Source organism: Pollachius pollachius (assembly GCF_949987615.1).
Source record: "Pollachius pollachius genome assembly, chromosome: 3".
Lineage (NCBI taxonomy): Eukaryota > Metazoa > Chordata > Actinopteri > Gadiformes > Gadidae > Pollachius > Pollachius pollachius.
The window spans coordinates 28,034,013-28,047,152 of NC_136936.1; the positions used below are offsets into that span (position 1 = coordinate 28,034,013).

At 43.3% G+C, this 13,140-nt stretch overlaps 1 protein-coding gene across 1 annotated transcript in view; it reads left to right on the forward strand.

Moving 5' to 3' along the window:
* Positions 1–210: 210 nt before the first annotated feature.
* Positions 211–13,140, forward strand: part of cwc22 (CWC22 spliceosome associated protein homolog) — a 30,986-nt gene continuing 18,056 nt past the window's right edge. The window contains exons 1-7 of the mRNA XM_079731338.1: positions 211–301; positions 671–725; positions 1,344–1,663; positions 1,747–1,910; positions 6,441–6,698; positions 8,098–8,226; positions 9,697–9,865. Of these exons, the coding sequence (XP_079587464.1) occupies positions 299–301; positions 671–725; positions 1,344–1,663; positions 1,747–1,910; positions 6,441–6,698; positions 8,098–8,226; positions 9,697–9,865 (1,098 nt within the window). The 5' untranslated portion in view covers positions 211–298. The remainder of the gene's footprint in view (positions 302–670; positions 726–1,343; positions 1,664–1,746; positions 1,911–6,440; positions 6,699–8,097; positions 8,227–9,696; positions 9,866–13,140) is intronic.

The following is a 13,140-nucleotide window of genomic DNA, read 5'->3' on the forward strand; positions in this document are numbered from 1 at the left end:
TCCTGTTCCACATTTGTATTGGAGTGAACGGAGATATCTACTTCTGGTCCCCTTGAATCGGGGGACCCGTCCACAGACCGCTTAAACAGCTGCAATACCAGGCTTGGCCGCTTGGCACTGGTGGATTGCGGAAGTATGCAACTGTTCCTGGGGGCTTGGCGGGCTGCAGTCAGGGGCTTCTCGAGCAGGAAGCTACGGCCCCGCTCGGGTCACAGTGAACCCGGAAGTACTTCAACACTTAGTTTCCTTCTCAGGAGCCAGCATTGTTTTGGCGCCGTAGCTAAGCATCAATAAAGTAATGGTAAGAGGCAAGACTAACATATATCAATCCCTTGAATAACAGGTCAAACGAGCAGGATGGTGGTGGTGGTTACAGCTGAATTTATGGAGTTATTTATGGTGGGTCAGAATCAGAGAGCTAACTTTAGTTAGCATTGGAGAGCTAACGTATGAAGGAGCCCCGCGCCGCAGGAGGAACGACCTGATTAAAGTTCACTTTACATTAGTCATAGAATCATAACCACAATAATAAACATATCTCGTGGTTGCCCTATGATATAACATTTATAATAATATAGCCTTGGTGGTTGTGCTATATGTGTTTAAACAATTCTGACGATGTTCTGAATATGTATATATAATATAATATTAATATCTAAATCTTGCCCAGATGGCGTCATCGGAGAAAGGTCCGCCGTCCGTGTCTGAGGAGAAAGATTCCAACGGTCAGTCCTCATGTGTTCATGTTGAAGTGTTGGTCCTTATGTGTACATGTTGTTGGTACCCGTGTTCGTGTTAGTGTTCATGTTTTTGGTCCTCATTGTGTTCATGTGCTGGTCTCATGTTTTCATTTGCTGGTGCTCATGTGTTTATGTGCTGGTCCTCATGTGTTCATGTTGAAGTCACATGTTCTAGATTTTTTTATGTTTTCAGGTTTGGCCTGTTGAGCACTGCTATAGAGACCTGAACATGTGTTCATGTTAAAGTTTTGGCAATTATGTTATCATTCCTCACATATTGTGTTCATACTCGTATTACTGTTGTAGATGTGTTAAACTGAATTATGTATATACTCGTGTCTGGCGAAAACACTACACTACTCCAATCCCTGCTCAACCAATCAGAGTTGACTTGAAACCCCCGCAGAGAAAGGGGACGCGATGGAGAGCTCTGGGGTGCGCTTTCGCTGACGCGTCGGCCATTGTCCAGCAAGCAGCAGGATTTCAAACTTCAATAACGTTTAAAGGGATTGTGTTAGTCCTTGTGTGTTAATGTTAATTTGCAGCTCTAATCTGTAACCACAATGTTGTGTACTGATAGTGTCAAACCTCTTACCTCTGCAGCCTTGGTGGACGATCAGTGTAGTCCTCAATATCGCCAGGCGTCACCAGCCAACAGCCCCACAGAGGAGGCCCTGATCCTGGTCTCCGGCTCTAGGGGGTCTACTGGGGGATCCAGCCCCAAAGAGATGGCCCCTATGGGCAGGTCCAGCCCCAAGGAGGGGGGGTCTACTGGGGGATTCAGCCCCAAGAAGGGGGAGTCTACTGGTGGATCCAGCCCCAAGGAGGGGGGGCTTATTACAGACAGCTCCTCAGACAGTAGCAGTGATGAAGAAGAACTGGGCATCAAGAGGAAGATTAGGAGCTGTGTTGCTCAGATCAAGGTAGAAACTTCAAGGTGATAATAGCTAACCTACAACCTTTTAATGTCTCCTTCAAGCTGACAACTGTATACTTGTTCTTCCAGAGAGCAGAGCATGACACCTTCCTACCCAGCAACCGCTCTCGGTCCCAAGGGAGAGACCGCTCTCGGTCCCAAGAGAGAGGCCGCTCTAGGTCCCGAGAGAGAGACCAGTCTAGGTCCAGGTCCAGAGAAAGAGACCGGAGTAGAGACCGAGGACGCCACATAAGGTGCAGTCACTGCATACAGTAGGGTCCATATAGTAGGCTGCATACAGTACAGACGCTGCATACAGTAGGGTCCATACAGTATAGACGCTGCATACAGTAGGGTCTATACAGTAGTAGTGCTGCCACTAACGACAAATTTTCTAACGACTAATCTTTCGACAAATTTCTCGATTAGTCGACTAAACGACTTATAAAAATAATAATAATAATTACACGCTGAAAGCAGGTAGGCGGCAGCTATATTGCTCGTGTTTATACTTGCATGCATGGGGTTTAAAACATTACTGCCAAAGTCATTAAGTCATCTAACGCAGGTGCGCAGCGCACAGATGTGAATTACCGTGAGCCGTTTGAGACAGAAGAACAAAAGCAAATAGGCGGTCAATAGTAAAACGACTCTTCAACTAAAGAAATTGCCATCTGCTAAATTTCATTGTCGATCACGTCAACTAAGTCGACTAAACGCGGCAGCCCTATACAGTAGACGCTGCATACAGTAGGGTCCATACAGTACTGACGCTACATACAGTAGGGTCCATACTAGGGATGCACCGATATGAAAATTTTGGTCGATACCGATATCCGATATTAATTTTGCTGTTATGGCCGATATATCGATATGTTTTTTAACAAAAGTTTCTGAGATGATACAATCTTGATACAATCAATCCCAGTCTTCCTTTATTTTCAGTACGTATTTAACTTCCAAATAACAAGGTTACAGGGCTACCATAAAACATAAGTAACCAACCAACCTATACTCTAGGGTCTATAGCATATAACCGCGTTGTCTGATTTCAGTTTAATTCATTTTTCACAATTTACCAGCTCTCGTTTTGAGAATAATCACTGCGCCATTTGTTTCAATGGGAATCGCGACGGTCTATACTTTCAACATAAAGTGTACATATTTATAATTTGAAATTCGTCCCAACCTTTATACTAGTGATCGACCGATATATCGTCTGGCCGATATTATCGGCCGATATTTGTGTTTTTTACGTGTATCGGTAGTACATGAAGGTCTATAGCATATAACCACATTTTCTGATTACAGTTTAATGCAACAGTAAGCTGACAACATCGCTAATTAACACCGCAACCACACGGAGATAACCATGGCAACTGATCAAACAAATTTTCTTTTTGCAATCATTCTGCACGCGCATCCGCCGTGTTGATAAACAAATAATCCCCCTATACACATGGCCAAATCCCCCTCCCCCTCCTGACACACAAACAGCAACTAGAGGATATCGGTTGTGGATATCGGCCCAATTTTACTCATTGGACCGATGCCGATATGTTAAAAAATTACGAACATCGGCCGATACCGATATTAATGCCAATATATTGTGCATCCCTAGTCTATATAGTAGGCTATATACCACACTGCATACAGTAGGCTGTATACAGTACAGACACTACATACAGTATGGTACATACAGTAGGCTGTATACAGTACGGGCACTGCATACAGTAGGGTACATAGAGTTAGGGGTGTACGGTATAAACGGTATAGACCGTACACCGGTGTGAATTTGCACCACGGTATGGATTTTGACGTTGCCGTTTGACCGGTAGACAGTGTTGTGTGTAACGCGTTATAAAGTAAGTAACGCGTTAATACAGTAACATAACTACTTTCCATGTAAAAAGTTAAGTTACGTGCCACTACTGAATATATGGTAGCGAAACGTAGTTCCTTTTTCAATACGGCGCAACATTGCTTTTCCAAGGGACAGATTTGACAGCGATACTGCCTCCTCAGGCAGTATGCTATTGCGCAAGCTCGCAGGCGCGCTTGCTGCGTGCCTGCACAATAGTCCCTTCACTAGCTCTCATTCCACAACGTACGAGACAGACGCTGGTAGCGTGAAGCTGTCTCTGCATCTCAGGCATCGCTTCCGCAGGCATTTTCCAAAGCCAGTCCTTATGACAAAAAAAGCCAGCGGTGGAACGAGATAACAAACGCCGTCACTGTTTACCTGTGTAAGGACATGGTTCCCTTTCAAAATGTCGATAGGGCTTTAAAGAGATGGTCAAAACACTTGATCCTACCTGCCCGCACACATTTCAGCCAAATTGAGACCCTAAAACTATATGGCAAGGTCCGCAAGCAAGTGGAGAAATCAATCAATACTATTAAACATTAGTGTTTTTCAGAGATGGAAGTAACTTGAGAAAATTTTTAAATTTTTTTTATGCCGTTTTGCTGTCTTCACAGTATTTTACCCCTTCAGAAGCATTTATATCGAAATTAGAAGATACAATTAACATACCGTGATATAATACCGTTACCGTCTATGCCTCAAATCATACCGTGATATATATTGTAGTCCATACCGTACAGCCCTAATTTAGAGGAACAATCTTATGTTGAATTCGAGGTAAGTCAAGCTTTTTGGCGCAAAAACAGCTATTTGTTTGCTTGATTCAACTAACGTTAGCTTCCGCTTTTTTGATGTGATATAATTTGCAATAATATTGTATTTTTAGGACTGAGTCAACGCAGAGTACTGCACAAACTAGGGGTGTAACGGTACACAAAAGTCACGGTTTGGTACGTACCTCGGTTTTTGAGTCAGGGTACGGTATGGTTCATAGTTAAGGGGACAATTTAAAAAAACTGCTTGTTTGTCAACAACGGAGAATGGCCATAGATCAGCAGCAATGAAAACACCAATACACTTGGTTATGGCATTTGCATTTCTGAATTCCCAGACAGGGGTTGTTGAAATAGTGTCGTGAGCTGGGTTTCCACAGTTTTTTTGTTTTTCCACAACAACAGTGATATTAACACCTGGATGGGGCCTTTTCAAATGCGTGTGCTAGGGATGTGCATTTCTGGCAAAAATACAATTCGATATTCGCTGAGAAGTATTTCAATAATATTCGAAAATCGCTCAATCAAGAACCCCCCACGCACGCACGCACTTCGGATACACGCACACACAATGACACAGGAAGTGGCTTTTATGATTTGTATGAAATCAATCTGTTTATTTCAACATCAACGCCATCAACATTCAACATCAAAATTATTTCAACGTGGGCGTAGGCAGATAGACCTACATGCGCCAAAAACTGATCGCTATTTAATAATTTATTTATTTTACTGAACACAGCCTGCACGACGGTGAACTAGACGCGTCAAAAATATAACTTCACACGGTGTGTCTTTTTACAATTTATTTGTTACCAGCATTCGTAGTGTTGATCAGCAGAGAAATAGTCCGCCAAAGACGTTGACGTCGCTTAGCAACCGAGGACGCTATTCACCACCGGTAGTTGTGAAGGCCCATGCGAGTCACGGAGCCTTCAACAGCATTGACAAGAGCCGTATAATAAATAGCGATAGTCCCATTCATTATTCAATATTCTACGTGACTCCCGACTATTCGACGATCGTTGCCCGCTATGTACGCCACATTTACGTACTGCGGTACACCTCTGTAACCGCTCCGAAGTGCCTGTACCGTGAAGGTTCGGTACAAATACGTGTACCGTTACAACCTTAGCAAGAACGTAGACCTTGCATAGTTAGTAAGTTAGTAAATTCTAACAACATAGGGCTATTTAGATAAATAATCTGGCAAGGGTGTTGTCCTAGGCTAATGCACCAACAGCAAATTTCTGTATAATAAAGGGCTACAATTTGCATCCAAGTCTTTCATTTGAAATCTTTCCATTGTATTGTGTACTACAACCACCGTAATGAATATTCATGCTAAATCCCGCCCAGGGTAGCTCAGATATTGAGTAGCCGTATATCTCGAAACACCGATCAGTCCTTGGACCGATGATTTTCACTTTCCTCCCCCCCCCGGTCTGAGTACACACTAGGGACGTTGAGATTGAATGATTTCACAGATCAAGTGATCACATTATGTAATCTATTTCAAATCATTTACTCGCATTGGAAAGAATCTGTTTTTTACTTGCACACATAACGTCCTTTTGTCAACAACCCGTTTAGTTTTGCAAGGGAATACTGTTAAACTTATCACAGCGGTGCACTTCCATCTTAACCTTGTTAGTTCTAAAGTAATAGAAACAAACTATATAATACCAACGAATCAAGCTGTAGCCATACTCTATAGGTAAAGCGGGGTTAAGGTGGTGCTAATGCAGAACCCCAGGCTGGTTCTCTGGGCATTTCACTCGCTATCTGGTACAACAAATTGCACCAGTCCATACAGTTGAGAAGCCCGCGTTCAAAGTCAAACTACAAGCTTTTGATCGCTAATTGGCATTTTGGTTTTTGGTGATAATTGCCTAACCGCTGCGAAGCATTTATTTTTCACTGGGTTAAGAAAACATCCATACCGCTAAAGCAATGACATGCACGAGACTAAATGTACTCCTTACATTACGGTACAAACAGTACATGCAATAGGGTACATTACAGACAAAATATCTTCCTTGTTTGTCCAGCTCCACTCAACTAGTGTTGTCCCCTGTGTAAGGGACAACACGCGCTATGCTACTACTGCTCACCTCGTTTCTCCTCCCTGCTGCTCTCCACAGACGTCGATATGACGACCACCACAATGATGGCGACAGGAGTGGGCGGTCTGATCGGTGGTCCAATAGAAACGCAGAGACAGACCACAGGAGGAGGGGTCGATCCTCTAGCCCAGCCAATCAGGAGCCAGCAGCAGGAGAGGAGCCTCCAGTGAAGAAGAAGAAGGAGGAGCTAGATCCCATCCTGAGCCGGACGGGAGGAGCTTACATCCCCCCCGCCAAGCTGCGCATGATGCAGGCCCAGATCACGGACAAGACCAGGTAAGACAACTGACTAGACCAGGTTAGACCCAGACAACTGACTAGATCAGGTAAGACCCGGACAACTCACTAAACCGGGTTAGACCCTGATCACTGACTAGACCAGATTAGACCTGATCACTGACTGGACCAGGTTAGACATGTTCACTGACTAGACCAGGTAAGACCAGACCACTAACTAGAACAGGTTAGAACTGACCCCAGACTAGACCAGGTTAGGCCAAGGTCACTGACTAGACCATGTTAGACCTGTTCACTGACTCCACCAGGTTAGACCAGACCACTGACTCGACCCGGTTAGACCTTGGTCACTGATTAGACCAGGTTAGACCTAATCACTGACTAGACCAGGGTAGAACTGACCACTGACTAGACCAGGTTAGAACTGACCACTGAATAGACCAGGTTCAACCTGATCATTGACTAGACCAGGTTAGTTAGAGAGACTAGGGCAGGTGGGTTAGAAACTACTCCAGGTGGGCTAGAGAGACCTTGTGGCTAGACCAGTCAGTCGTTCTCTTGGTCTAATTGTATCACTGTTATTAATGTTGAAACCAGCTTTGGATAGCTTTAACGGTCCCAAGGTGTTACTGCCCCTTTATACAGTATTTGAAGACTCTTTCCCGAAATTCAGCCGTGGTGCAGAATTATAGCCACTACGAGCCAGTCCCTCAATAAGTTTACATTCTCTGCCTGAGCCAGACCCGACCCGCGTGCCGGGTTGGGCCGATATTTCCCACCACCATCCGCGGGCAGGGCCTTTGATCGAGCGTTTGTGGGGTTTTTTTGTTTTGTTTTTTTATCATTGCTTTATTGGCTTAATCTGAGGAGAAATCCATGCCATAAACAGAAATATTATAGGCCTATATATATTTAGGAGAGTAGGCCTAAGTAACAAATGTGTACCAAGTTACACAAAGTAAAAAATAAAACGCCACGCATGTTGCAGCTCACGTGTCTCCTCCATTCGCACACGTCCCATGTATTAAACAAAATGGGTTGAAATCTTGCTCAGGCTCATAATTACAGTTAATGTGTTGGGCCGGGCTCGGACAGAACGTGCACGGTCTCGGGTCGGGTCGGGCTAGATTTTCTGGGCCCTATCCAAGCTCTACCCTCAATGAGCTTTCCTTTCTGTGTCTGTAGCTTTAAATGTCTCTCATTGTCTTATTGGCTGCCCAAATTCTCTGGGTGTGCAAAGCAGAGAAAGGGGAGGTAACCTTGCCCCTTATGACGACATATGGGGCAAATTCCAAATCTGCCCGTCTGGGCTTTATATTTTTCAAAGGCGGAGCCAGATACCTAGTGCTCATGTGGAACTCATAGAAAACCCTCACAAAGTGACATTTTTATACCTTTAAGTATGACTAACTTATTATGTCCCGCCCCCTGGCTATAGCCTGGCCTATCAGAGGATGAGCTGGGAGGCTTTGAAGAAGTCCATCAATGGTCTGATCAACAAGGTCAACGTGTCCAACATTGCCATGATCATCCAGGAGCTGCTTCAGGAGAACATCGTCAGGGGACGGTAAGGCTCTGTGCTTACTAGGCCTGATACGTTATCATGTGTGCATTATCATACACACATTATCATACATGCATTATCATACATTATCAAACAGACCTTATCAACATGCATTATCATACATACATTATCATAAACACATTATCAAACATTGTCATACAGGCAGTGTTATACATGGATTATTATGCAGGCATTATCATAAAGACATTACCATACATTATCATACATGCATTATTATACATTATCATACATTTATTATTAAACATGCATTATGTAAGGGACAATGTATAGAACGTCGGTCATTATCGGGAAAATAAGCCCCTTCAGAGTGAAGCAAGACGGTTCGCCCTGAAGGGGCTTATTTTTGATAATGACCGGCGGTTAATACATTATCCCGCTTATTACACGGCTACTTGCCAAAGCGAAAAAATATATTCACACAGTGTCTTTTAGAATTGATTTATCTTTCGTAGTGTTGGCAGAGAAATAATTTGCCAAAGATGTTGATTTCGCTTAGCAACCGAATCCGCTGCCGTTGATAAATTTGCAGACTACTTGGAGTGATACGAAAGAAGTGAATTAGAGGCAATAAATCCACTTTCCTTGACAGCGGTCAATTATGCTTAGCAACGGTCAATTATGCAAAGATAATTGACCGACAAGCGTTGGGAAACGTTAAGAAAAGTCACCTTCCAGTGCGTATCTGTCCATGCCTGGACCAGATGCCGGCGGAGACCACTGCTGCTTCGGCTCGGATTTTAATTACGCAAAAAGTAAAATTACAACTTCATGGAGGGTAGCTTCATGGATCCATTCACATTCCGAGGCTGACTGGGTTCCTGAGGGCTTCCAGGTTTAGAAGACACACAGCCTCCATAGAATGAGAGGATTTACCACAACGCAAATGAGGAATAGCAAGGAAGTTTCAACGCCTTGCAATGTTTGCATGACAACCGCCTGGACCGGCGTGGTTTATCCCAAGAGGAACCCAAAAGCGCTTCTCAAAACCCAAAAACAGCACCGTGCACTAGGGGGTCCCCCGGATACTATTGCCTTTTCCTTGACTTTCCCTGCTGAGTTTGAGCACGGCCAGAGTTACAAAACCTAAATTTTGGATGGTTCTTTAGATTTGACCTCCATAGCTCCACAGCTGCTGAGGGGTCTGCCCCATACCCAAGGGTTTAACTGGACCAATTGGCTAAATAAAGCTCACTGCAATAATTCATGCTGAAAAATGTCACACTTTTATGCCTCCTTTATAAGGCTTTTGTTATGAAAACATGACATTAACATTTCAAATGGTTCTTATAATACCATGTTGTTTGGCCCCAGACTACTGTGATAAATCTTGTCTTGTTTCTAGAATTTTCCATTTGTTTTGACTAGATTACTAGTGGTCTGTATTAACTCTATTGTGGATAGATTTGTATTTAATCCTGATGTAGTAAAGCGTGACGTGTATGTTCTGTTCAGGGGTCTCCTGTCCCGCTCCGTGCTCCAGGCCCAGAGCGCATCCCCAATCTTCACCCACGTGTACTCGGCCGTGGTCGCCATTATCAATTCAAAGTTCCCTCAGATCGGAGAACTAATGCTCAAACGCCTGGTCCTCAGCTTCAGGAAGGGCTACCGGAGGAACGACAAGGTACGTGTCTGGCTGCCTTTAGGACGGGTCAGGCTCTAGGCCTAGTCCTTGTGCAACCCCTCAAACGACCAAATACGGTGGCAGTTCTCTCTGGGGTGTAATAATTACTCAACCTGGTAGGCCTAATGGGCGACAGAAATAATACAGAGGATAGAGGTAGTACCACTGGCTCACATGTCTGTGTTATTCATTCTTCAATTCCTATCAAATCAGGCACTGAATGAATAAATAACACAGAAAAGCAAGAAAAACAGAAAAATCTGACAAACTGAATCGTGTAAACTTTTGACATTACCACACAAATATGCTGCATTTTCAATAAGATTCATTCTGGTGAAGAGACACCCCTCAACCTCATGTAGACTAGACCAGTTTTTGCTCCTTCCTTTCAACAAAATATACTATGTATTCAAGGAATCCAATTATACTGGAGTTTCACTTTTAATACAAGAGGGTTATGATGGAGGCATGTCGGCGCCTCCATCATAAAAAGGAACTTTGGAGGCGTTCCCGTGTAAATTAGTTTAGAGACTTTAATTTTGGATGTGGTTTCCCTGTTCGATAATTAAAAGTAGGTTATCGTTCTTTCTGAGAAAGTTGGAATCCAACACTAAACTGTTGCAGTACAACTGCACACCTTCATGTTTTCGAAAGCAACCGATATTCACGTACCGCAGTGCAAGTAAACCTTGCTTTTAGCACAGGCTGCTATCGAGATGAATGATCAATGCATCTAACAGATAGCTATAATTATAGATCTTTGACGGTACTTTACTACTATGGATGATCAATATATATAACAGATAGGAATATTTATAGGTGATTGATGGTAGTTTACCACTATGTATGATCATTAGTTAAATGGATATTCATCAAACTTGGTGCCTTTTAAAATACATTTTTCTTAAAGCCAAAATATTGTCATGAACAGCATCTATGATGTCGCCATGTTCTTTTATTATTTTATTGACATGTTAAATAATTGCGTGGAACAATCTTGTTGTAAAGTACCTTAATGAAAATAACAATAATGCAATGTCGAGTGTATATGTGGCAGGATATTCACTGCTAGATGCCCCTCAATCCTACGCACTGCACCTTGAATTAGGAATGCGCGATATAAACCATATACGATATAAACGATAAAAAATGGCCTACGATAGAGATTTTAGTTATATTGCTCTATCGCGATAATGCATGTTTGACGCAGTTTATCCATGACCCGCGAAATATAAAGAGCCACGAGCTGCAAGCGGCTTCAACGCATCATCGTCATCTAAGTAAATATGGCTGAAAGCGAAACGGAGGAGCTCGTGAAAAAGAAAGGTGCAACTTCCATAATTTGGAATTGGTTCGGATTTAAGCGGACTGACGAGCAGCAGCAAGCTATACTCTGTAGAGTGTGTGGGGCAACAATTCTGGCTAAGAGCGGTAACACGACTAACCTGTTTTACCACCTCAAAACGAAACATGTCGTTGAATACCATGAGTGCCAGGCAATGCAGCCAACCCCAAGCTCAAGTCGGAAGAACGCAGGAAAGAAAAAACAGGAACCGATCCAGTCCTCCATCCAACAATCATTTTCAAAGGGAACAAATTACAATAGGAAGAGCCCGCGATGGATGGAAATTACAAGGGCCATAATTGTTTACTTGTGTAAGGACATGGTCCCCTTTCAAGCGGTAGAGAGGCGCGGCTTTAACGCCATGATCAGAGCTATTGATCCAGGATACGAGGTGCCTAGCCCCAAATACTTTACAGAAACAGAGATGCCAAAATTGTATGCCGAGCTCCGCGAAAAGGTTGAAAAAGAGCTGTGTGACTTGAAATACTTTGCCACTACAACAGACCTGTGGTTGAGCCGTACCATGGAGCCTTACCTCAGCCTGACCATTCACTATATAACGGACGATTGGAATCTTGGCAGCCGGTGTTTGCAGACGTCGTACTTCCCCGCTGAACATACGGCCGAGGAGATAGCACAAGGACTCAAGGAAGCGCTTGAGTCATGGGGTTTTAAAGAAGAACGCCAAGTGTGCATCACTACAGATAATGGATCGAACGTGGTCAAGGCAGCGTCTCTGAATGATTTGACCAGGCTGCAATGCTTCGGACACAGGTTGCACCTCGCCATTGGAAGGTTAAAACATTTTGTCCATAATATAATAATATTTTAACATTAGATAGCAGCATTTAAATGGACCCTTCTGATCCGATTAGATTTCTAATCGGAATAGATATATTCCTATCATGCAATCTTAATGTACTGTAGGCCTATATATGGCATTTACATAAGTGGTAAGCGTACGTTCGTATGTCTCTCGCGCTGTTATGTTGGTCTTGACTTGTACGATATATGTAAGGGATAATGTTGTATAGAACGCCGGTCATTATCGGGAAAATGAGCCCCGACAGAGCGAACCGCACCCCGACGCGCAGCGGAGGTGCGCTTCGCCCTGAAGGGTATTATTTTCGATAAAGACAGGCGACGTTCTATATATTATCCTGCTTATTACAAGGCTAATTGCCGAAACGAAAAAATATCTTCACAAGGTGTGTCTTTTTACAATTACCATTCGTAGTGTTGATCAGCAGAGAAATAGTCCGCAAATAGCGTGTGTTCTCCACCGCAGCTAACATCATGAATAAAAAAAGAGAGCCGCAATTTTTCTCAAAAGTTATAGCCCTAATAGAAATGTTGCATTTGCGTTGAGAGATGTAGACTATTCCTCTGTTCAGTTGTATATAGCCAATGCTATTTTAATGTTGCATTTGTGTTAAGTAATGTTCATTCAATTCTTATCAAGCATTACTGTGTGTGTGTGTGTGTGTGTGTGTGTGTGTGTGTGTGTGTGTGTGTGGATATGAAGATTATAGATTAAATTAACTAATAATATCTTAGAAATTTGTCAACAGAAAAAAGCGCGAAAGACCCCCAAATCAACCGCGCGGTTGCCTTGTGCAAGAAGATTGTGAGTTCCTTTTCACACTTGGAATAGAAGAAAAGAGTTAAAGAAAGCCCAGGCAGAGCACAATCTTCCCTTACATCGACTCATCACAGAAACACCAACAAGGTGGGGTTCACGCCAGATGATGATCCAGAGGGTGCTTGAACAAGAGAAGGCCCTATCACAGGTACTGAGAGCAAACAGGAAAACCAGACACCTGGTACCCACTTGGCAAGATACATATGTCTTGGAATCTGTAAGCAAGACCCTCGGCCCACTGCTGGAATTCACAGACGCGCTGTCTGGAGAACAGTATGTCAGTGTGTC